This window comes from Schistocerca serialis, chromosome 4 (genome assembly GCF_023864345.2).
Source record: "Schistocerca serialis cubense isolate TAMUIC-IGC-003099 chromosome 4, iqSchSeri2.2, whole genome shotgun sequence".
NCBI lineage: Eukaryota > Metazoa > Arthropoda > Insecta > Orthoptera > Acrididae > Schistocerca > Schistocerca serialis.
In genome coordinates, this window is record NC_064641.1 from 828,994,913 (window position 1) to 829,020,837 (window position 25,925).

General features: G+C 43.4%; 1 protein-coding gene and 1 pseudogene across 1 annotated transcript in view; both read left to right on the forward strand.

Moving 5' to 3' along the window:
- LOC126473435 (uncharacterized) overlaps positions 1-25,925 on the forward strand; it is an 860,366-nt gene that overhangs the window by 103,754 nt on the left and 730,687 nt on the right. Inside the window, exon 2 of the mRNA XM_050100479.1 lies at positions 8,689-8,742. Within this exon, the coding sequence (XP_049956436.1) occupies positions 8,689-8,742 (54 nt within the window). The remainder of the gene's footprint in view (positions 1-8,688; positions 8,743-25,925) is intronic.
- Positions 16,221-16,338, forward strand: LOC126475643 (5S ribosomal RNA; annotated as a pseudogene).

Sequence of the window (25,925 nt, forward strand, 5' to 3'; positions counted from 1 at the left end):
AACGTCAGTTTTCTTGTATAAATGAGTCATAGAAACGACAATCAGCACGAATACACTTATTTCAATTTTGGTTCGTGAAATAGCACACCGAAAAACTCAGTAACGCTCTTCACAGGGTATGAGGTGGTAATCGGAACCTGCGAAATAGAACATGCAGCAGAAAGGACCTGTAGAAAAGTGGGATATTTTATCTGCATGAAGTAAATGTAATATAAAAGCTTGTTGTCGACATTTCACCGTTTAACCTAGGGATGAAGTAACAGAGGGAAACACTACAAGTAATTCCTCAACTCTGTGCATATGGTAACTGGGTAATCCATATCGCAACTGTAGCTATACTCTTCTGGTAAACCTTCCGGGATGTAAGGTCGTGGTCCATGAAACACTTCAGCTATACTGATAACGAGCCGATCAACCATAACATGTAGCCATCCGATTCTGATGCATCCACTTTCCATCACAAAGGTATATTTTTCACAAAACCATCAGATTTTTCCTGCACACGCGATTCTCGTCTTTTCGTCTGTTCGGTAGGCAGTTTATATTTCATTTTTATTGTTGTTGTTGTGGTCTTCAGTCTTGAGACTGGTTTGATGCAGCTCTCCATGCTACTCTATCCTGTGCAAGCTTCTTCATCTCCCAGTACCTACTGCAACCTACATCCTTCTGAATCTGCTTACTGTATTCATCTCTTGGTCTCCCTCTACGATTTTTACCCTCCATGGTGCCCTCCAATGCTAAATTTGTGATCCCTTGATGCCTCAAAACATGTCCTACCAACCGATCCCTTCATCTAGTCAAGTTGTGCCACAAACTTCTCTTCTCCCCATTCCTATTCAATACCTCCTCATTAGTTACGTGATCTACCCACCTTATCTTCGGCATTCTTCTGTAGCACCACATTTCGAAAGCTTCTATTCTCTTCTTGTCCAAACTAGTTATCGTCCATGTTTCACTTCCATACATGGCTACACTCCATACAAATACTTTCAGAAACGACTTCCTGACACTTAAATCTATACTCGATGTTAACAAATTTCTCTTCTTCAGAAACGCTTTCCTTGCCATTGCCAATCTACATTTTATATCCTCTCTACTTCGACCATCATCAGTTATTTTGCTCCCCAAATAGCAAAACTCCTTTACTACTTTAAGTGTCTCATTTCCCTCAGCATCACCCGATTTAATTTGACTACATTCCATTATCCTCGTTTTGCTTTTGTTGATGTTCATCTTATATCCTCCTTTCAAGACACTGTCCATTCCGTTCAACTGCTCTTCCAAGTCCTTTGCTGTCTCTGGCAGAATTACAATGTCATCGGCGAACCTCAAAGTTTTTACTTCTTCTCCATGAATTTTAATACCTACTCCGAATTTTTCTTTTGTTTCCTTTACTGTTTGCTCAATATACAGATTGAATAACATCGGGGAGAGGCTACAACCCTGTCTCACTCCTTTCCCAACCACTGCTTCCCTTTCATGCCCCTCGACTCTTATAACTGCCATCTGATATCTGTACAAACTGTAAATAGCCTTTCTTTCCCTCTATTTTATACCTGCCACCTTCAGAATTTGAAAGAGAGTATTCCAGTTAACATTGTCAAAAGCTTTCTCTAAGTCTACAAACGCTAGAAACGTAGATTTGCCTCTTCTTAATCTTTCTTCTCAGATAAGCCGTAAGGTTAGTATTGCCTCACGTGTTCCAACATTTCTACGGAATCCAAACTGATCTTCCCCGAGGTCCGCTTCTACCAGTTTTTCCATTCGTCTGTAAAGAATTCGCGTTAGTATTTTGCAGCTGTGACTTATTAAACTGATAGTTCGGTAATTTTCACATCTGTCAACACCTGCTTTCTTTGGGATTGGAATTATTATATTCTTCTTGAAGTCTGAGGGTATTTCGCCTGTCTCATACATCTTGCTCACTAGATGGTAGAGTTTTGTCATGACTGGCTCTCCCAAGGCCATCAGTAGTTCTAATGGAATGTCGTCTACTCCCAGGGCCTTGTTTCGACTCAGGTCTTTCAGTGCTCCGTCAAACTCTTCACGCTGTATCTTATCTCCCATTTCGTCTTCATCTACATCCTCTTCCATTTCCATAATATTGTCCTCAACTACATCGCCCTTGTATAAACCCTCTATATACTCCTTCCACCTTTCTGCCTTCCCTTCTTTGCTTAGAACTGGGTTGCCATCTGAGCTCTTGATATTCATACAAGTGGTTGTCTTATCTCCAAAGGTCTCTTTAATTTTCCTGTAGGCAGTATCTATCTTACCCCAAGTGAGACAAGCCTCTACATCCTTACATTTGTCCTCTAGCCATCCCTGCTTAGCGATTTTGCACTTCCTGTCGATCTCATTTTTGAGACGTTTGTATTCCTTTTTGCCTGCTTCATTTACTGCATTTTTATATTTTCTCCTTTCATCAATTAAATTCAATATTTCTTCTGTTACCCAAGGATTTCTATTAGCTCTCGCCTTTTTACCTACTTGATCGTCTGCTGCCCTCAGTACTTCATCTCTCAGAGCTACCTACTCTTCTTCTACTGTATTTCTTTCCCCCATTCCTGTCAATTGTTCCCTTATGCTCTCCCTGAAACTCTGTACAACTTCTGGTTCTTTCAGTTTATCCAGGTCCCATCTCCTTAGATTCCCATCTTTTTGCAGTATCTTCAGTTTCAATCTGCAGTTCATAACCAATAGATTGTGGTCAGAATCCACATCTGCCCCTAGAAATGTCTTACAATTTAAAACCTGGTTCCTAAATCTCTGTCTTACCATTATATAATCTATCTGATACCTTTTAGTATCTCCAGGATTCTTCCAGGTATATAACCTTCTTTTATGATTCTTGAACCAAGTGTTAGCTATGATTAAGTTATGCTCTGTGCAAAATTCTACAAGGCGGCTTCCTCTTTCATTTCTTCCCCCCAATCCATATTCACCTACTATATTTCCTTCTCTCCCTTTTCCTATTGATGAATTCCAGTCACCCATGACTATTAAATTTTCGTCTCCCTTCACTACCTGAATAATTTCTTTTATCTCGTCACACATTTCATCTATTTCTTCATCATCTGCAGAGCTAGTTGGCATATAAACTTGTACTACTGTAGTAGGCATGGGCTTTGTGTCTATCTTGGCCACAATAATGCGTTCACTATGCTGTTTGTAGTAGCTAACCCGCACTCCTATTATTTTATTCATTATTAAACCTACTCCTGCATTACCCCTATTTGATTTTGTATTTATAACCTTGTAATCACCTGACCAAAAGTCTTGTTCCTCCTGCCACCGAACTTCACTAATTCCCACTATATCTAACTTTAACCTATCCATTTCCCTTTTTAAATTTTCTAACCTACCTGCCCGATTAAGGGATCTGACATTCCACGCTCCGATCCGTAGAACGCCGGTTTTCTTTCTCCTGATAGCGACGTCCTCTTGAGTAGTCTCCGCCCGGAGATCCAAATGGGGGATTATTTTACCTCCGGAATATTTTACTCAAGAGGACGCCATCATCATTTAATCATACAGTAAAGCTGCATGTCCTCGGGAAAAATTACCGCTGTCGTTTCCCCTTGCTTTCAGCCGTTCGCAGTACCAGCACAGCAAGGCCGTTTTGGTTAATGTTACAAGGCCAGATCAGTCAATCATCCAGACTGTTGCCCCTGCAACTACTGAATAGGCTGCTGCCCCTCTTCAGGAACCACATGTTTGTCTAGCCTCTCAACAGATACCCCTCCGTTGTGGTAGCACCTACGGTACGGCCATCTGTATCGCTGAGGCAAGCAAGCCTCCCCACCAACGGCAAGGTCCATGGTTCATGGCGCACTTAATACATTCGACACATACGCTTCGAAAAACTCAGTGTCACATTGGTAGCGATAGATGCTTTTTTTCAACAAACTTCACGAATTATTATGTAAATTGAGGGTGGAGATGGGAGAAAGGAGAGGAAAAGGAAAGAACAAATGACATTAGCTGCATCGAGGCTTTTTGAGGAGTCAGCCGCGACGACTGAAAATGTATTCCTGACCGGGATTTGAACTAAGGATCTCCTGCTTACTAAGCAGTTTCGTTTAAAACTACGCCACCTGGACACAGCGTCAAACGCAAATGCGTGGACTATTCTGGTGCATATAATCATATACATGTACGTCTCGAAGACATTAACTACTATATATGTGTAGCTAATTTTTAACAGTTTTCTGCGTACATGTTTGAGTACAGGACAGGAGGCAACTTCACACATACACTCCTGGAAATGGAAAAAAGAACACATTGACGCCGGTGTGTCAGACCCACCATACTTGCTCCGGACACTGCGAGAGGACTGTACAAGCAATGATCACCCGCACGGCACAGCGGACACACCATTAACCGCGGTGTTGGCCGTCGAATGGCGCTAGCTGCGCAGCATTTGTGCACCGCCGCCGTCAGTGTCAGCCAGTTTGCCGTGGCATTCGGAGCTCCATCTCAGTCTTTAACACTGGTAGCATGCCGCGACAGCGTGGACGTGAACCGTACGTGCAGTTGATGGACTTTGAGCGAGGGCGTATAGTGGGCATGCGGGAGGCCGGGTGGACGTACCGCCGAATTGCTCAACACGTGGGGCGTGAGGTCTCCACAGTACATCGATGTTGTCGCCAGTGGTCGGCGGAAGGTGCACGTGCCCGTCGACCTGGGACCGGACCGCAGCGACGCACGGATGCACGCAAAGACCGTAGGATCCTACGCAGTGCCGTAGGGGACCGCACCGCCACTTCCCAGCAAATTAGGGACACTGTTGCTCCTGGGGTATCGGCGAGGACCATTCGCAACCGTCTCCATGAAGCTGGGCTACGGTCCCGCACACCGTTAGGCCGTCTTCCGCTCAAGCCCCAACATCGTGCAGCCCGCCTCCAGTGGTGTCGCGACAGGCGTGAATGGAGGGACGAATGGAGACGTGTCGTCTTCAGCGATGAGAGTCGCTTCTGTCTTGGTGCCAATGATGGTCGTATGCGTGTTTGGCGCCGTGCAGGTGAGCGCCACAATCAGGACTGCATACGATCGAGGCACACAGGGCCAACACCCGGCATCATGGTGTGGGGAGCGATCTCCTACACTGGCCGTACACCACTGGTGATCGTCGAGGGGACACTGAATAGTGCACGGTACATCCAAACCGTCATCGAACCCATCGTTCTACCATTCCTAGACCGGCAAGGGAACTTGCTGTTCCAACAGGACAATGCACGTCCGCATGTATTCCGTGCCACCCAACGTGCTCTAGAAGGTTTAAGTCAACTACCCTGGCCAGCAAGATCTCCGGATCTGTCCCCCATTGAGCATGTTTGGGACTGGATGAAGCGTCGTCTCACGCGGTCTGCACGTCCTGCACGAACGCTGGTCCTACTGAGGCGCCAGGTGGAAATGGCATGGCAAGCCGTTCCACAGGACTACATCCAGCATCTCTACGATCGTCTCCATGGAAGAATAGCAGCCTGCATTGCTGCGAAAGGTGGATATACACTGTACTAGTGCCGACATTGTGCGTGCTCTGTTGCCTGTGTCTATGTGCCTGTGGTTCTGTCAGTGTGATCATGTGATGTATCTGACCCCAGGAAAGTGCCAATAAAGTTTCCCCTTCCTGGGACAATGAATTCACGGTGTTCTTATTTCAATTTCCAGGAGTGTATTTACGGCGCTTATGAGTAACCACACGATAACGACTAGCGGAAACAAGTAAAACATGAGTTAAACATTTAACACGGTTATCATCTGAAACAATGAAGACTTTCTACGCTTTAGCGCTGCTCATTGTGACATATAGACTATAATAACAACAAAGTTGATAAATAGTACCTACCTGCAGTCGCGTTGGGACATTAGGCGTAAAAGCACCAGTCTCCGAGTGCACTGAGAGTCCGTTTGTTTACTTCTTGATTGAACTTACGATCAACAAAGTATACTTAGGGGGAAAAACGTTGACGAAACTTTACGATTCAATTGCTGAGATACGTAAAACTCACCCTTCTCGTCGCTAAACAAGGGAAGAAGTCAACCCTTACTTTCTAATTATGTGTGACATAAATTTATATTGGGAGTTATGAAGTTCTGATTTAACATTCGGTACAGAATGACCTCTCTGCCGCGATCTAACTGACACCTCTGTCCTCCCCTCGCTCCTGGTTTCCAGTACTTGGACAACATTGCACACACTGAACTCAATGCCCCTATCGCTACACAGGATCTCATTGCTACACTCCGCACGAAACGCAGCACCGCTCCTAGTCACGATCGTGTCACCTACCGTCACCTTCGTGAAGCTCCTGTCTCTTTCCTCTCCACCCTGGCCAGGCTCTACAATGTAGTCCTGTCCACCGGTTACTACCCCGACCTGTGGAAAACCTCCCGTATCCTGGTATTCCTTAAACCTGGTAAACCGCCATCTGCCGTCTCCTCCTACCGTCCCATCAGCCTTACCTCGGTCTTCAGCAAGGTCCTGGAATCTATCCTCACCCGACGCATCCACCAGCATCTCCGCCAGCACCGCCTCCTTCCCGTGTGGCTTTGGGCCATCCTTCTCTTCTGACGATCTTCTCCTTCACCTCACTCATTTCCTTTCCGAACAGCTTAATTCCTGTCGCTCCGCAATCTTCCTCTCCCTGGACCTCGAACGTGCTTATGACCGCGTGTGGCATTCCGGTCTCCTCTTCAAGCTCCAAACCTTCGCCCTTCCCATTAATTACGTCTCTCTGTTCGGCTCCTTTCTCTCCCACCGTCCTTCCTACGTCACCATCCATAACATGGATTCCTACACCTTTTTTCCCTGCACCGGTGTGCCACAAGGCTCCGTCCTCTCTCCCCTTCTGCCGCAGCCGCCGCCGTCACCCCCCGTCCACCTTCTTCGGTTTGCCGATGACACCGCCTTCCTTGCCCTTGCCCCCACCCTGCAGCGCTCCCAACACCTTCTCCAATCCCGTCTTGACCGGTTCACCACTTGGTGCAACCAGTGGTTGCTCAAGGCCAATCCCTCCAAAACCCAGGTGATCATTGTAGGCAAAACCACCCCTTCCTTCCGCCTCCTTGATTTCTATCTCACCATCTACGGCCATCCTATCGCCCTCACCCCCACCCTTAAGTACCTTGGCGTCACCCTCGACCATCGACTCTCCTGGACCCCCCATCTCCGGACAATCCAAACCAAGGCATGCTCCCGACTCTGTCTCCTCAAGCTCCTTTCCGGCCGTACGTGGGGTCTGGACCCCTCCACCATACTCCACACCTATAAATCCCTCATCCACCCAATCCTTTGTTACGCCCATCTGGCCTGGATCTCCGCTCCCCCTACCTTTTACAAATCCCTTCAAATCCTTGAACACCATGCTCTCCGCCTCGCCTATCACATCCGTCTCCCCTCCCACACGCGGATCCTGTACGATCTCATTCCATTCCCCCACCTCCACCTTTTCCTTGAAAGGATACGGATCCTGTACACCTCCCGCAAACTCGATCCTCCTCACCTGCTTGTCTCGCCCATCCTCTCCCGCCCCCGCCCGCTGCCGCGCCTGTATTACCATGTCCCACCCACTCTCCATCACTCCACCCTTCTTTCCAAGGTGGCTTCCGCCAGCTCCCCCTCCCTGATGATGTCCTCCTCCCCTCCATATACCCCTCCTACCAACTTTGATCCTCCCTCCCTCTTCCTGTGTCTGTTCCTTTGGGCACCCTCCCTCCCTCCTCCCTTTCTCCCCAATCCTCCCCCGGGCCTCCCCTCCCCTGTCCCTCTACTCCTCCTCCCATCTCCTCAGCCATTGGCATCTTTGTTCTTCACTCTCCACCCTCTCCACCCCCTCTCACCCTTCTTCCCCTCTTGGCAGGTCACCGGACTCGCACACGCTATGTGGACTTTCGCGTGCCGGAGATCATCGTTGTCAGTGTCTCGTGTGTGTGTGACGTCGTTTTGTGTTTTTAGTGTCCGCCGTCACGCTTCTACGTTCACTTGTGCCGTGTCAACGTGTTTTCAGTGTCGTTATCGTCGAGTGTAAAGTGCTCCGTGTTTTTTGTGTACCTGTGACCACTATTTTTTATTTTTGCCCGTCACTATGTTCATTCTGATTCTCAATTCTGTGTTCTGTTATTGTCAACACTATGGCCGAAGAGCGGCGTAGCATGCCGCTGACAGCCTACCTGATTGTTCAGGTATTAAAATAACAATAAAGGAAAAAAATGACCTCTCTGAACAATCATTCTGTAATGTGGCCGTTGACGCTCACATCATGATTTTTCATTTAAGTTCATGTCACAGGTACAACAGCTCAACCGTCACATTCCAGTATTCAAGAAATCTTAGTAAAAAGATTTTCCTCTGTCGTAACGGTTTCATTATTCTGTCAAACAGCTCAAAAACGAAGCTGTTTCTCTCTTGCTATGAAACAAACATGCAAATCATTCCATAATAATTAAAATTAATAAGATAAATCCAATCTTTTATATTTAATCATAAAACACAAAACAAAATGAAAACAAAAGATAGAAAAAATTCTTGCACGTATTTCACAGAAAATTATTACCATGAGGTTTAAACAATTACTAGGATTTACAGAAGCTTTTTTTTACAATATCCGACACCTTTTGGCAGTAGCTCTCAATTATCTTTTTGTAGTACTTCTCTTTTCTATTTATACAACTTTTATTTTACAGGTTCTCATGCAGCCATCTCCAACAGAAGTTCCTGAGAGCGATGTTAAAAGAGACGTAAGTCCAAATATAATTTTACAGTAACAGACTAATTATTGCGAAAAACTGTTGCATGGCTCACAATCATGCTAATCTATACGTTCTAGGCTGTCGGTAAAATATTAGGACTACATTGTGAATGGAAACTTACGCTTGTTATTTAAAAAATTTGCCCCAAATATTTCGCTACGAAACCTTAAAAATCGGTATATCGCGGAACTAACTATTCTATGTTTCGAATGCTGATCTCCATAGATTTAAGAAACACCATAGATTTCTCAGTAGCTTTATAGATAAAAAAGATACAGTGCTTGTAATACACAAAAGTACAAGCGTTTTACGGATTATCATTCGCTAGAAACTGCACCTCGCTACAATGTAACCGTTTACAAGATTTTCAGTGTGCCTAAGTTACGTCATCTATTGTGCGCTTTCTGTCTCCGTTTTGCCAGAGACTCTGAGGTCCAGAAGTTAATAAAAATCTGTCAACGTTCTATATTTAATCAAATGTTGCTATTTGGAAAGAAAAACAGTTACCGAGAGCACGTGAAGCAAGGCAGGAACCTACTTCAGCACAAGATAAAATACAACCAAACGTTACTGCGAGACCACTTGGCGTACTATTACAAAAGCAAATTTTATTTCATTTCCTGCTTATTTGTTGGTGGTTACGGTTGATTCAAAAATGGTTCAAATGGCTCTGAGCACTATGGGACTTAACAGCTGTGGTCGTCAGTCCCCTAGAACTTAGAACTACTTAAACCTATCTAACCTAAGGACATCACACACATCCATGCCCGAGGCAGGATTCGAACCTGCGACCGTAGCAGTCGCGCGGTTCCGGACTGCGCGCCTAGAACCGCGAGACCACCGCGGCCGGCAGGTTACGGTTGATTTAAGTGATTAGAGACGCTTAAAAAATAAAATTTGTGGTTCTGTACTCATCTCTATTTAAATGAAGAAGGGCTAATCGCTATCTGAATAACACTTAAGGCATCGAGTCTATAGGCAGAGTGCTTGAAATGGGAGAGTGAACTATAGCCATGCACCGCCCGCTGCGAAAAGAAAACTTGGCTCTTTTTCACAGAAACAGGCGCCAGTATCAACATTTGTGTTTTCCTTCGATTCAGCTGAAAGCCCAGGCCATGTCTGCTTATTTTTGCGGTACATACTCCACTGAGGCTGTCTTCCTCGCACCTTCAAACTATTAACAGCCCTCCGGGAAGTGGAAAAGTAAACATATGATACAGCAGCTGATTCACACAATCCTAACGCAGCCTATGGGGAACATCAGTGATAACAATTGTATAAGATACTGATCAGAAACGATGCCAGTGATGTTAAGTTTTATTATTGTTCATTGTTTCCTCCAAACTTTCAAATATTTATTTAACTTTACAGTCTTTTAAGGACTACCAAGAAAACTTATCTCACTGTCTAAGTGGCCTTTTTCTTTTATTCCGTTAATTTTTATGGCCCAGTTTATAACATGATATTCAGATTCCAACTAAGAAGTTCCATGACAGATTTCCATAGTTTAGGAAACTTTTTAATAAGATGTCAACTAACTAATTCCTGACGAAATATTCTGGCGGTTACACTACAGCATTAATGATTTAGTGCCCGTTCTAAACACACTGTATAACTGCGGAGTTTACCAGGTGGCTTGCGAGCCGCATGCTGCTTTGCCACAATACAGAGCGGCATTTGTCGACAACACTATACAGGAGCAACTTTCTGGTCGCCTTTATACACTGTGTGTGACAGATATTTTCAGTATCCACACATCATGCAGTTAATTGTAAAAATTGTCAACTACGTCCAATCAAACGCCAAAATACACTGACAGCTCAAATCTTTCATAGAAGAGCTGTACAATGACGAGTTTCCCTGTGCCTTTTGACTTCGATTAGTTAAACGCGTGTTGTTCCAATTAATCGATCTGATCAAAGAATTTCGGCAAAAAAGGAAACTCTTTCTCTGACTTGATGACCCACAGTGACTATTACATATGGTTCATATTACATATGTTGTTTGGTATTTGCAAACGCAAAACATATGGTAGAAGCTGGTGAAATACTTATTTCTGATTTATAGCTAAAAGTGTTTCAGCTCTTATACCAAATTAATACTGTTTCGGATAGACCTTGGGACTAAAATTTTCTCTCGTTTTAAACGTCTGTAGAAAACTGGCAATACTCTAACTGAAGTTATGATAGAAACAGCGGATTACTTACGTAAAAGGTGTGAATTCAGTGATGAAACAAATGTTAGATTAAGTGACTTGAGAACACGTAGACCTTAATGCTCATTATTTGAGAGTTGATCCTGACGCTGGAGCGGGTGGACGGGGGAGAACTCCCGTTTCACCGCCAGTAATCAAAAATCCAGCAGCTGTATACTTGAAACTACGGCAACTGCAAAATGGAAGGACAAAAGCGAAAACGTTTTTCAACTCTTGAATTTTGAAGCAAGACACCACTTCCAATATTATATGAAATTTGTATTTATTTTATGAACTGCTTTTAGTGTATATAGAAAATAATATTTTTACAGTTTTGAACATCGCTGTTATTCAGGAACCGTATACTTGTTTCAACATAGAATTAAACAGCAAACTAGTTGCACATAAACGGTAGGTACGTTGACCTCGGTTTCGTTACCTACTATGGGTGTCTTCATCAGGACACATGTTTCTAAATCGTAAAATTACATTGCTAAAAAGCAATAGTCAGAATTTGTAGCAGCAATGCTCCTGTCAAAAGTAGAATATAACGTTGTAGCCTTCGCCGCGTATGCCCAGCTGGAACAACATGAGTTGTCTGGTGTTTTTCGTAATTAAGGCGTGGTCCCCGCTTTGCTATTAACAAAAACGGTAAATGCTGAGTAATATCGACAAATTCCACAGCACTGTGTACTGTATACAGTAAAGAAACAGTTAGCAGAAGAAGTTTGTATCAGCATAACATTGGACACTGTCGTAAAGACGCGTCTGTGAGGCAGTGGTATTTGAACTTTAGTGACCTGCCCACAGTACCTAAGTGCACACAATGAAACACCTTTGGGATGAATTGGAACAGCGACTGCAGTCCAGATCCCAGCGTCCAACATCAGTACCTTCTCTTGTTTCAGGTCTTGAGGGTTAATGGGCTACTATTCCTCCATTGACATTCAGACACCTCGTTCAAAGTGTCCACACCCTACATTAACGTCGAGCAACAGGTGTCCGAATACTTTTGATCACATGGTGTATTTAAGAGACTCTATCAAAGCAATATAATTTGTCACATCGATCATTCGTTTCTGATTTTGTTTTTAATTACGTGCTTTAATTTAAAATAAATAATGCATGAATCGCATAATTCAGTTGTAAGTTAGTATTGTAATGGAAATTTACCCACACTCAACTCATAGTTACATTTCGGCACCTGCTAAATACAACATATTTGAGGGTGTACACTGATAAGCCAAAACACTATGATCACTGCCCACCAGGACTTTGGATGCTGCGTGGTGGCGTTGCGAGCAGGCGACGCTGTAGCAAAAGTATGTAAGTGGACCACACACGGGTGGGGGATCACCCTAGCGAAGATATGGTCTGCAGATGGGGAAATCCATTGGGACAAGCGACATTGACGAAGAGCGGATTATTGTTATGCAGAGCCTGTGAACGAGCATCTCGAAAATGGCGAAGCTGGTCGAATGTTCACGTGGTACTGTCGTATCTACAGAAAGAGGTAGAAGGACAGTGGAACTACCACTAGCTACTAAATGTTTGGACGTCCACAACTCTTCAGAGAACGTGGGATTCGGAGGGTTGTCCGCTCTGTAGAGTAGGGTAGATGGTGGTGTGAGGCATATCTGCCGAAAGAGCTCAATTCTGGTGCACCCATCACTGTTTTGGAGCACATAGTACATAGTTGAACATGCAACTCCGCAACAGACCAGCCGTACGTATTCACATGTTGATCCAACGACATCGTCAGTTACGATTGCAGTGGGCACAGGTCCATACAGATTCGACCATCGATCAATGGAAACGTGGTGCCTCTTTGGGTGAATTACATTGTCGTTACACTATGCCATGGGTCGTTTTCACAAACGCCATCATTGAAGTGAAAGGCTGCTCGACACCTGCAGCACTGCAAGGACGCAGGCTGATGGGAGACATACTCGTGTGCTTGCATGGGACATGTGGTAGATGCATCCCTTCACGCTTGATGTCTTCGCCGACGGCGATGTCATCTTTCAGCAGTATAATTATCCCTGTCTCGGAGCCAGAACCTTGCTACATTGGTTTGAGGGGCATTGTAGGGAACTCACGTTGATGTCTCGGCGACTAAATTCGCCAGAGGTGAATCCTATGGAACCCATCTGACTCGCTATCGGGAGCCATCACCGAGTACGCTCATCAGCGGCCAGTTATTTACGCGAGTTAAGTGACCTTTGCGCAGACGTCTAATGCCACATACCTCCACAAACCTCCCAACAAACTGTTGGATTCTTGATACGCAGAATCAGTGATATATCTCGTTCCAAAGACGGTCAAACAAGCTATTAAGCTAGTGGTCATAATGTTTTGGCTCATCAGAGTATATATTGTATCAGAAATATGCATATTATTCTGCTGTTGTGCAAGTAACAGCTAAATGCATGTGAGTATCTTTCATAATTACAATTTTAGTAGTTTTCGACATAAGTTTGTGATACGAAAGGAAACGTCATGAACTGAACGTACTACGTTATTGCACCCTTTAAAAACTAGAAATATCTACCACTTTGAATTACAAGCGCAATAAAGACAAATGAAATAGTCTTTGGATTGGTTAATGTTGTATTTTTTGAGTTCCGAAAGGCACAGTCGTTTAGTGGCAGAAATACAAGGTTACCGGATTTGTAATTGAATTCATTGCGGCCTTGCAGACAGGATAGGAGAAGTAGTAAGAACGTAAAGATTTTAAGATGGCCAATTAGGTAGTATTTACCCCTCACCATCATTCCAAACATTTGAGACTGGTTTAATAAAAAAAAGAAAAAAGTTAAGTGGTGGAATTAATGATGAAAGTCTTCCACATACAGAGTCCCCACTTGAGTACAATATGAACAACGTGCATATACGCATGCCAAACTGTCGGATAAGCCCCCCTTTGAGATGTTCAACTCTTGCATCAATGCATCACATTCGCTTGAAAGTCGATTACGTTGTCAAAGCGTGCACCCTTCATATAAATTTCTGTACTTTCCTGTATTGTGGTAGTTTCTTATTGACAATACGACCTCGTCACCCATGACGATGATTACCAGAAAAGGACTTTCCACGTTTTGCATATGAATGCACTCGCAAGAGGCATCCCCGCCTCGTTGTTCTTCTGTTCGGGAGTCAAGGTGTGCGGAACAAACTTCCCTTATACTTTTTTCTTCTTCAAAGCATTCTTGAAATAGTCTTTAACATTTGATTTAGAAATGTTGTTCCATTTGCGGTCTGTGGCACAACAATTCTGTCACACTGTGGCCACACGTCAACTACTTAACACTCCCTGTTCACAACTGACTGGTGAAATTCACATCTGTTATTTACAGTTGTTAGTTCAAGCCGCTACTATAGATACTGCGCTGACGTCACTGACACGCCATGAATAAAATCAGGGAAAGTAAGAGATGAGACGAATTTTGCTACATCGGTGGCTAAATAACTGAACACGGGAGAAGCAAGGAAGACATCTTAACAACGCTTATAAGACAGCTTTTCTCAAAGCGTTCTTCTAGAGTGACGTATTGTACAGAAGCGAAACATTGTTGACGAGAAATATGCACAAGAACAGATTAACAGCTTTTTAACCGTGGCATTAAGAATATTGAAGACAAAACGGGCAGATCAGATAACAACTGGGGACTGAACAATACTGGGATATAAAGAGCTGAAAGAAGAAATATGTTGACAGGACACATGGTGATGCATTAAAGAATCGGTAGTTTGGTAATGGAAAAAGGTGCGTGTGTGATAACTTTAGAGGGAGATCACTGCTTGAATGGTGTTGTCAGTTTCAAATAAACGTGGGTTACTGTGTTTATGATGAAGTAAAGAAACTTGTACAGTTCAAACTAGGGTGTAGAGACGCATCGAATCAGGCTGGTGACTTAAAACTACAAGAGGTATAGTAAATTATCGCGGAGCTGCCAGTCTAATTTGTAGCGAAAACAAAAATGAATTAAGTTCTAGAAATCGTCATGCCACTCTCCCGCCACCAGAACGAAGTTGACTGTCTTTTGGAAATGCTCGTCGCTATGCACAGAACGTATGCGTTGCCGGGCAGTTACGCCCGAGGCAACAATTACTGAAAATTCCAAGCGGAAACTCTCCCCAGAATTGCGAACGCGAGTCTCACTCCGGGTCCAATAATGGCAAGTAATAAAAATTCCTTAGGGTCCACGAAGAACACAGAAAGTGAAAGGTCACCCTAAATAGCAGTTCAGCTTATGAGCCAGGACTGAACTCACCAACATTCCACAAATGTTTCCAGATGTGTATCTATATTTGAGCTCTGCAAATTTCTGCGAAGTGCGTTGCGGCGGGCACTCTTTTGTACAGTTGATTAAAATTTCTTTGCTTTCCATTCACGAATTGAATGCGGAAAAACTACCATTTGTACACTGACGTACGAGATGGTATTCCTCGACATTATATACTCGACCTCAATTGGATACGTGAGTAAGGGAAAAGAGTACTCGTACTTTCTGTTCTGGGAGACGTATGTAGAAGTTTTGCTAAACAGGTCGCTCTCAGATGTATGCATGTTTTCCGAATTTCAGCCGATTAAGATTTTTCTCCATTTCTGTTAAAATGTGTTGCTAGGAGAACAAGCTTGTGAACATAAGGGCTACTTTTCTCTGTATCCTCTAGACGTAGAGGGGGCCGAAATAACTCGTACTTGCACGTATGGCACAGTAGTGAAGGAGACAGCGGTGGGACTCCATCCTGATCGAGCACCACCAGGAAGAGGAGGTGAAGTTTGACAGCTGAAGCCTATGCCTAACTTATAAGCTATAGCTGGCGAGTTTGGAAACTACCGCGTTAGTGCGACCAGTAATTCGAGAAGAATTTAAGTTCAAAATCAATACTTCCTCAATAGGGCAACTAAAAAGAAATGGTCGCATATCTAATAAATAAAATAACCCAAAACAATGTGGGGTAAAAATTTAGTTGCTTACTACGGAACTGCCAATATGAAATAATAAACGGAGATCATGTGTAAAGTATGTGGCAGTATAACCATTCGCCTTTCCTGCTACAGTCCTTACATGCTTATTCTATTTCAAATTGCTTTGCAGCATGACACCTAGGTATATGAAGCAGTACACTACTTACGCTGTGTGCGAACATTATGTTTTATTTCTTGATTGTGAGTATTAACATACATTTTTCCACATTTACAGCAAGCTGCCATTCATCCATTCATCACATTGACTAGCAATTTTGTCAAGTAATCTTGTATTCTGCCACCGGCCTTACCGCAGTGGTAACACCGGTCCCCGTCAGATCACCGAAGTTAACCACTGTCGGGCTGGGCTAGCACTTGGATGGGTGACCATCCTGTCTGCCGAGCGCTGTTGGCAAGCGGGGTGCAATCAGCCCTTGTGAGGCAAACTGAGGAGCTACTTGATTGAGAAGTAGCGACTCCGGTCTCGGAAACTGACGTACGGCTGGGAGAGCGGTGTGCTGAGCACACGCCCCTCCATATCCTCATCCAGTGACGCCTACGGGCTTAGGATGACACGGCGGCCGGTCAGTACCGTTGGGCCTTCGTGGCCTGTTCGGGAGGAGAGAGAAATCTCCTACAGTCATCCAACGACGACACCCGCTCGTACACAACAGCATTATCAGAAAACAGCCGGTGACTGTTGCTTGCCATGTCCCCCACATCATTTATATGTATAGACAATAACAGTCGTTCTAACACACTTCCCTGAGGCGCTCCTGGCGATACGTCACCGTCGAAGACACCAGACTGGGTTCCGTTACTCAAGACGTGTTCCAGCCACTCCCATGGTGGTACCTGGAACCTAGTCAGTACATTTGTACCTTTGTTAACAGTCGGTAGTGTGGCACCGTGCCAAATGCTTTATGGAAACTAGGAATATGGAATCCGCTTGTTGCTCTTCATCCGTGGTTCGCAGGATCTCAGATGAGTGAAGGGCAGGCTGAGTTTCACAAGAGCGATTCTTTAAAAAACCGTGCTGATTTGGAGACAGAAGCTTTCCGCTCCGAAGTAAATTTATTATATTCGAAGTGAGAATATGTTCAAGGATTCTACAGCAAACCGATGTCAAAAACATTGGTCTGTAATTTTGTGGATCTGTTCTTTTAGCCTTCTTACCCTGCTTTTTTCCCAGTCGTTTGGGACTTTGAGATGGGCGAGGGATTCGCGATAAATGCAAGTTAAGTAAGTTGCCAAGTGCTTTTCGTAAAACGGAATTAGGATTTCATCCGGACCTAGCGACTTATTTGTTTTCAACTCTTTCAGTTGTTTCTCTAAACCACCGAGGCTTCTTAGGTTATTACAACCTCCTCCATACAGGAGTCTGTGTGATGGTCAACCGACAGTGTGTTCATAAGATTCTCCTCCGTGGACGATTTCTTAAAAGCGAAATTACTTTTGCTGTCTTCTACTATCACACAAGACTGGTCAACGAGTCGCTAGCCATTCTACGTAGGACGAGAGTTTCTCTATACAGGCATGCATAATCTACATGGAAAATTATTTTTATCTCCTATATTTCTGAGAATTTCGCAGTTCGTTCCAAGCATGCAACGCTTACAGGTTTTGTGGGCTGCATAGCTTTACAATTCTGTAACTTAAGATCAACTCGTAAACGCCGCTCTATGCTGTAGGTTGATATTTTGTTGCGATCCGGCTGCCTGTTACAGCAATATCTACACCATAGAGGTGTCACACAGATAATTCCAGTACCCGCGACTATCCTGAGACTGTAACTAACACCATCCACGAAGTCACTAACGGGCAACATGAACACCAGCAGCCATGTAACACACCTGGAAATCAATCATCGTGTAGGACACTCAGAGCAACTTGGAGGTCCACTAGTGATGCCTCCACAGCGTGAGCGAGCAGAAATCGAGAAGCTCACAATCATCCTTAGGAATATTTTGTAGAGATCTTTCAGCAACAACGAATCTTAAAGATTAGTATGTAAGTTTGAGACTGCAAGCAGCCCAAATGATAGTGGATTATGATTTACGAAACAATTGTCGATACATTGTTCAACAGCCGGTAACGAGAAAATGAATTTTCAACGAAACGCAGCCTAATGAATTTAAACGAAAATCGATTACTTTCATATTTTAAGTGTAGCATAATTCTGTCATATTTCTATTAAATCGTTTAAATGAATAACTATTCTTAAAGGAAATGTATAATCTGTAAAGGAACGTTTCTGTTTGATTCGTTTTAGGAGGCACTGAGAACAGAAGCGATCCGAAACGATGGTTCAAACTGTACAGTCAATGTTTAAGAGGTTAATGTGGTTTCTTTACTGAGAGTTTTGATACGACATGCCATTTATATGCAGTGGCTCATTGCAACGCAATTTCTTCAGATGGTTATCCCTGTTATCCTTGCAGCTTTGCAGCCATGTTAATTATTTATGATGCTTCTGAAAACGGATTACGATGAAGGATGACCTGTTTATGTTATTAACTATGGAAAAATGAGAGGGAAGGAAGAAGGATTACAGTTTAACGCCCGTCAACAATGTGGGCACTAGCGGTGGAGCTCAAGCTCGGATTACGAAAGGATAGAGAAGGAAATTGTTGTGACTTGGCAAGACAGCCAAGCCACTATGAGGTAGCCGAAAGGCACGCGTTTAAGCTCACGCAGGCTGGCGTGAGGTCTGGAACAGGTCAGAGAAATAAGACTAGCAAAACAGGAGGTAACTGGTAGAATACTTAACTTTAATCCACAATTGGTGTACATCTCTCTTGACTGGACATGCTTCACAAGATCAATATTAAATGCTATGGCGCCTTGCTAGGTCGTAGCAAATAAAGTACGTAGTTGAAGGCTATGCTAACTATCGTCTCGGCAAATGAGAGCGTAGTTGTCAGTGTAGCATCGCTAGCAAAGTCGTCTGTACAACTGGGGTGAGTGCTATGAAGTCTTTTTAGGCCTGCCGTGTGGTGGCGCTCGGTCTGCAATCACTGACAGTGGCGACACGCGGGTCCGACGTATACTAATGGACCGTGGCCGATTTAAAGGCTACCACCTAGGAAGTGTGGTGTCTGGCGGTGACACCACAGAGAGCGTAATTTGTCAGTGAACCATCGCTAGCAAAGTCGGCTGTACAACTGGGGCGAGTGCTAGGAAGTGTCTCTAGACCTGCCGTGTGGCGGCGCTCGGTCTGCAATCACTGATAGTGGTGACACGTGGGTCCGACGTATACTAACGGACCGCGGCCGATTTAAAGGCTACCACCTAGCAAGTGTGGTGTCTGGCGGCGACACCACAGAAATTAGCCATAAACTTTTGAAAGAAAAGATTTGCCAGAAGCGATTTGTGAGTAAACCTGGATGTCTAGATGGGAATCTGAACCGTGGTCGTCCAGAAAGCGAGTCCAGTGTGCTCACCATTGCGCTGCCTCGCTCGATCGCTCAAATTAGAACCGGTTACGGTATGAACATCGGTGTTCACTGGAATTTATATTCCCGAATCGAAACATTCTGCTGAATAGGTGCAGGGGCTAACAAGATACTCTTTTCCTCTGTTCGTAATATCTGGCGGCTTCCGACGTGGTGTCTACCGGCAACATTTGCACAAAAATATAAAATTCCATTCTGGAACCTAGACAGCTACGCATAATCTAAATGCATAGTTTCTATATTTCTCTGAATTTCACAGTGCATCCTAAATTTACTGTATTAATCGCAAATAGAGGCAGAGAGTAAAAGTAATAACGAATGAGTGTAAGAATCCCAAGGATTCAGAAGAAGCTTCTGTAATAGCCTCATATAACTTTCATAACGTAGACGTCTGTACCAGGGTTTGCTGAAAATCAGTGCCCTAGAATTTTTAATGTGAAAACTCATTCTACAACTTGAGTCTTCATGTTATCTGGTTCTCAATATAGTCACGATGGCGATGAACAATTTGCCTCAACGAGAAACTGTAACTGAATTTGTTGACGGACCCACAACCTCACCTTGTACCGCTTCATCACTATCAAAGTGAAGTCTCCGAAGGTGTTCTTTAATTTTTGAAACCAGATGAAAATCGGATGGGGCCAGACCGGGACTGTCAATAAATGATAGTCAACACAACGAATCAGATTGTTGTAGATGTCGCAGTGGCTGTGTGTGAGCTGGGATTGTCATGATAAAGGAGAGAGTGCTCGATGTGTGGACGAACTCCTGGAATTCGGATCTCGATTACAGCACGCTGTTCCTTACGCATCGACGCACTTACTTTACCCACCGCCTTGTTACAAGCTACAGTTTGGGGCCTCTAGCCCAGAAGTCTGCAAACATGACGTGAAGAATAGAGATGTAGAATTTTAATAGCGTTCGATTTATTTAAGAAGCTTTAAGAGAGTTCGCATAAAAAAATTCGAGAGTATTACTTTTCGTCATGCCTTCGTATAGTAAGCAATGTTTTGACTTTATCTGCATAGGCCCAGACGATTGTGCCAGAGAACAGTTGAGTGAAAGTATGCAAAGTATGCTAGAAATTCCGTCTGCAGGTCAATGCAGCGAGATAGTTTTCTGTGGGACGAATAGGCAGAACAGAATTTGTTTGTGAGCTTATCCACAAGGTACCCGCACACCACTTTGTGACACACCTAGATGCTTTGGAGTTTCATACCAGTCGTTTCATTTAGTCTCTAATGTGCTCTGCATCTCGTATCTGTAAGAAATTTTTATTGGTTTGTAATTGCAGAACGCAAATCTTCGTCAGATTAAGAGTTCAGCTTGCTGCTATGAGCCAGTTCCACTATGTCCGCTTATTCTATTGGGTGTGTCTCTTATGGCTATACTGATCACATTTAGCAGGAGGATAGTGTTCCTAGTGACACGTGTTCCTAGTGACACGTGATAGTTATTTGTCGATGCCCCAGTCTAGTAACTGAATTTAGAATCACATAATGGAATGCGTGCTAGGGAGGTACACAAGCAGTTTCTTCCATTTCCTAAATGTTTGGTGTTGGTCGACAAGGTTGTGTTTTGTGCTGCGTTTTCAAACATTTCGCGTCAGGTACAGAATTTTATGGTTAGTAACCTGCTATACATTTTTAGAACTACTTGTATAACATATTGAGAGTTAAGCCGTACTTAGTCGGCTGTGAACCATTATGTACCTTGTCTTAAGCAGTTTCTGAGTCTAGTACTGCGTCATAATGTAAAAACGTATACTGGAGAAACGATCGTTTCGGCGTGGTTACAGTAGCCCAGAGGAAGGTAAGCGCAACAGTGGCCGAAACGTTCGTTTCTCCAGTATACGTTTTTGCATTATGACGCAGTACTAGACTCAGAAATTCTTGTGTCAACTGATTCTGGGTGCGGAAGAATACGCAATTGCAGCATGTGTCTTGATGCAGATGAAGGTCTTTTACCATGGAGCATGTGACACTTGCAATTTAACAAGTTTCATTAGTGTCTTAACAGTTTTACCTCCCTTGAAACTGGAAAGTAGTTTACTTCCCAATAGCTTCTATTTAAAAGTGTATTTAACTTGCGACTGCTTTTATAGTACTTACATTTAATCTGATTTCTCTTACTGGTTATTGGTGTGTAGTACAGTAACAATGTATGACATAGACTATTGAATGCAGTACTGAGAAGGTTTTATCAAGGTTCGTAGATAAATGACCGTGTTGTACATTGGAATATGTTTTCACATTTGAGTAATTATTGTCATTTCAGAAAAAGACTGCAGCGTATAGTAAGCAACTGCCAACATTCACAAATGAAATAAGAAAGTGTATCAATGTACTATGTAGGGGGCACTTATACTTAATGTTCCCCATACCAAATGTACATTCATTCCAGTTACATAATTTTTTTAAAAATGTGACAAATCGTACTCTGCAAGCATGATAAAAGCCTGTTAATAGTATGGGGATGTAATTAACACAACCCAGTTTTATTTACCCTGGTAGAAATTATGAGCTACGCAATCACAATGCTAATAGAGTAATTATTCTTGCTTACTTCTACGACACTCAGTTTATGAGACAACTTATTGCTTCTTCTGAGAAAGTGTTGAAAATTGCCGGAAACGTGGTCCAGTATTTTATTATAAGCTACATTCTTAAAAATATTTCCGTAAACGAAAGGAATGTAGACGGTGCTATACTGAGGTAACAAAAGGCATGGAATAAATCCTATTACCCTGTCGGACCTTCCTTTGCCCGACATAGTGCAGGAACTCGACGTGGCATGGAATCGTCTTTGGAAGTCTCCAGCAGAAAAATTGAACCATGCTGCTATAGTCCCCCTAATGGTGAATATGTTACCGGTGTAGGATTTTGTGCACGAACTGACCTCGATTATGTCCTATAAATCTTCATAGTATTTATGTCGGGAGATCCGGAAGGCCATATCATTCGCTCGAATTGTCCAGAATGTTCTTCAAACCAATCGCGAACAAATGTGAGTCGCTCGGATCGTACATTTTCATCCATAAAAATTGGATCCTTATTTGGGAACATGAAGTCCATGAATGACTGGAAATGGCCTCCAAGTAGCTGAATGCAATCACGACCCAGTCCATTCCATGTAAACACACCACTATGGAGTCACCACCAGCTGGCTTATTGTCAAATAACTCAAATGGCTCTAAGCACTATGGGACTTAACATCTGAGGTCATCAGTCCCCTAGACTTAGAACTACTTAAACCTATCCAAGGACATCACACACATCCATGCCCGAGGCAGGAATCGAACCTGCGATAGTAGCAGCCGCGCGGTTCCGGACTGAAGAGCCTAGAACCGCTCGGCCACAGCGGACGGCTGCTTATTGACAACTTGGGCCCATGGCATTGTGGGGTCTGCGTCACAATCGAACCCTACCATCAGCTCTTACCAACTGAAATCGGGACTGATCTGACCAGGCCAAGGTTTTCTAGGGTTCAATCGATATGGTCAAGAGTCGAGCAGAGGCGCTGCAGGCGATATCGCGCTGTTAGCAAAGTCACTCGGGTCGGTCATCTGCTGCCGTGGCTCACTACCGCAAAATTTCACGACAGCGTCGTAACCGATACGTTTATCGTACGTCCCACATTTAAAGCAGTGTTGCTTGTCTGTTAGCACTAACAACTCTGCGCAAACGCCGCTGCTCTAGGTCGTTAACAGAACGACGTCGTTTACTGCGTTGTCCGTGATGACCGAATGCCCGCAATTTGGTATTCTAGGCACACTCTTAACACTTTGGATCTCTGAATATTGAATTCGCTAACGATTTCCGAAATGAAGGTCCCATGGGCCTAGTTCTACTTCCCATTCCGCGTCATAGTCTGTTAATTCCCTTCTTGCGGCCTTGATCACGTCGGAAACCGTTTCACATGAATCACTTGAGTAGAAATGGCAGGTCCGTCGATGCATACCTTGTGTATGCGATACTCTCACCATCTGTACGTGCGCATGTCGATATTACGTGACTTTTGTCATCTCAGTGAAGAGCCATCTATGTAGCGGTGAATATCCGAACTCCTTGCACATAAATTAGTCTATATTTTAATGAAAACGTTGTCAAATCCTTATGGCAGTTTCTGACAATAACCTAAACATACAAACAGAACCGCAGTGGCTGACTTTAGTGTGCCTATATAATGATTATCGATGATGATGATCATATAATGTCAATAGTAACGGCTTCGAGCAAATCCTGTGCACTGTAATTCGTTCTCATGCAGCACACATCGGTTATTCGTTTTCTACCGCTGTTACAGTATCCAGAAATAGTCAGCTCACAACAATTTTAACATTAGCACTTTGAAATATACTGAATGCGTTCTGGGCCCGACTGCCGTTTGGTTGGTGAAGATTTCAATTAAAATATTGTGGCCACATATTTACGTCACACATCTCAGGTGCAATAAGAAAACGAAATTTAAAATGCAGGAATAAACTTTTTAGTAATATGTAAAAATAATCTATAATAGTGTGGTAGACCTTAGCTGCAGTAATTAAGTAGACCACCAGAATTTCTACGCTATAGCGATACCAACAACCTGCTCACATCTCTGATGCACCCGCACGTCATCGTTTAATAAAATAATAATAGCTACGTGCCAAAAAAAATGTTTTCACAGGCAATGTTTCACAAACAGTGGAAGGGATTCTGTTACCTGTTTGTTTCTTAAAAATCACAGCACTGAAACAACCGAAATTAAAGAGCACAGTCTGACAGGAGGAAAAAAAAGAGGACCAAATTTTAATTTATACGTGGAACGACGTCATTTCGCTTTTTCCGGTGACCCAGCAGTGTTGGCTCACCGAATATTACGTTTGTAACTGCAAATACGGCTGCAGAGTGCGTCTCACTGCTGTTCCCCTATCAAATTAGGCGACCTTTCAACTACTATTTATTCGTTTACGTACGGTCTACAGTTACTGTACTGTGACCCTTAGCGCATATTATTTCACGCGAATTCCCCTTCAAAATAATTTGGAACCGTCGCTGAACAGCACCCCTGCTATTTGCCTCCCAATTTTTGGTATGAAAAATAATTCTGGTTACCCGTCTAGCAACAAGGTCGGGAGGTTGAGTCTGCGTTCCTAAAAGGAAAATTAAGGACTGATACTAGCTTCCCTACCTGTGTTGTGGAGTGGTTTGCACAAAAATTCAGAAAAGACATGTCATCCAGACGTACTTCCTTCCAACGAAACAGAGATTGGCAGTTAACTACCAAGTGTTCTTTCTCAGATTTTTATGTTTTGGTTGAAATCGTTTTGAATCCTAGAAGGTCTAATTTTAGCCCCTGATGCCAGCAATGAAACACTATCACGATATGAACACTGTTTTTAGCTAGGCTCTGTTTATTTCAATTACCGCACATGTGTAAGAAATTTCTCCCTAAAGCTAACTTGGGCTTGGAACAGAACGAGTTTTGTGACGCCATGAAGTGCAATTTTACATTGAGAAGCTGTTTCGTCCACAAAAAACGCATCAAGCCTTCTAGGATTTCAGCAACATTCTGCGAAATGTTAACTAATATGATGAACTGGAAGGAAGGAAAGCAGTATGATGAAGTGGATTTTTTTTCGTTCTTCTGACTGGTTTGATGATGCCCGCCACCAATCCCTCTCCTGTGCCAACCTTTTCACTCGAGAGTAGCGCTTCCAATGTGGGTCCTCGATATTTGGTGTGTGTATTCCAATCTTTGTCTTCCTCTATAGCTTTTACTCTCTATAGTTCCCATGGAAATTAACTTCCTGATGTCTTAACGGATGTTCTATCATCCTGTCTCTTCTTCTGATCAGTGTTTTCATATATTCTTTTCTTCACCGACTCTCCGAAGAACCTCCTCATACCTTAACCATACACCTAATTTTCAATTTTACTTTCGTCTTTCTTCGATTTACTCTCAGCCCACATTCTGTATTCATTAGATTGTTCTTGGTATTCAGCATATCCTGTGATTCTTCTTCATTTTAACTGAGAATAGCAATTTTATCAGTGAATCAGGTCACTGATATTCTTCCACATCGAATGTTAATCCCACTCTTGAAAGTTTCTTTTATTCCCGTCATAGCTTTTTCGATGTATAGTCTGAACAATAGGAGCGCAAGACTATTCCTATCTTACACCATTTATAATACGAGCACTTCGTTCTTCGTCTTCCAGTCTGATTGTTCCCTCTTGTTTCTTGTACTTATTGTATATTACGCGTCTTCTTCTAGAGCTTCATGCGGTAGCGTTCTCGCTACCCGCGCCCGGGTTCCCGCGTTCGATTCCCGGCGGGGTCAGGGATTTTCTCTGCCTCGTGATGACTGGGTGTTGTGTGATGTCTTTAGGTTAGTTAGGTTTAAGTAGTTCTAAGTTCTAGGGGACTGATGACCATAGATGTTAAGTCCCATAGTGCTCAGAGCCATTTGAACCATTTTAACCTCTAGAGCTTACCCCTTTTTTTTCTAAGAATTTCAAACATCTTGCACCATTTGACACTGTCGAGCGCTTTTACGAGGTCA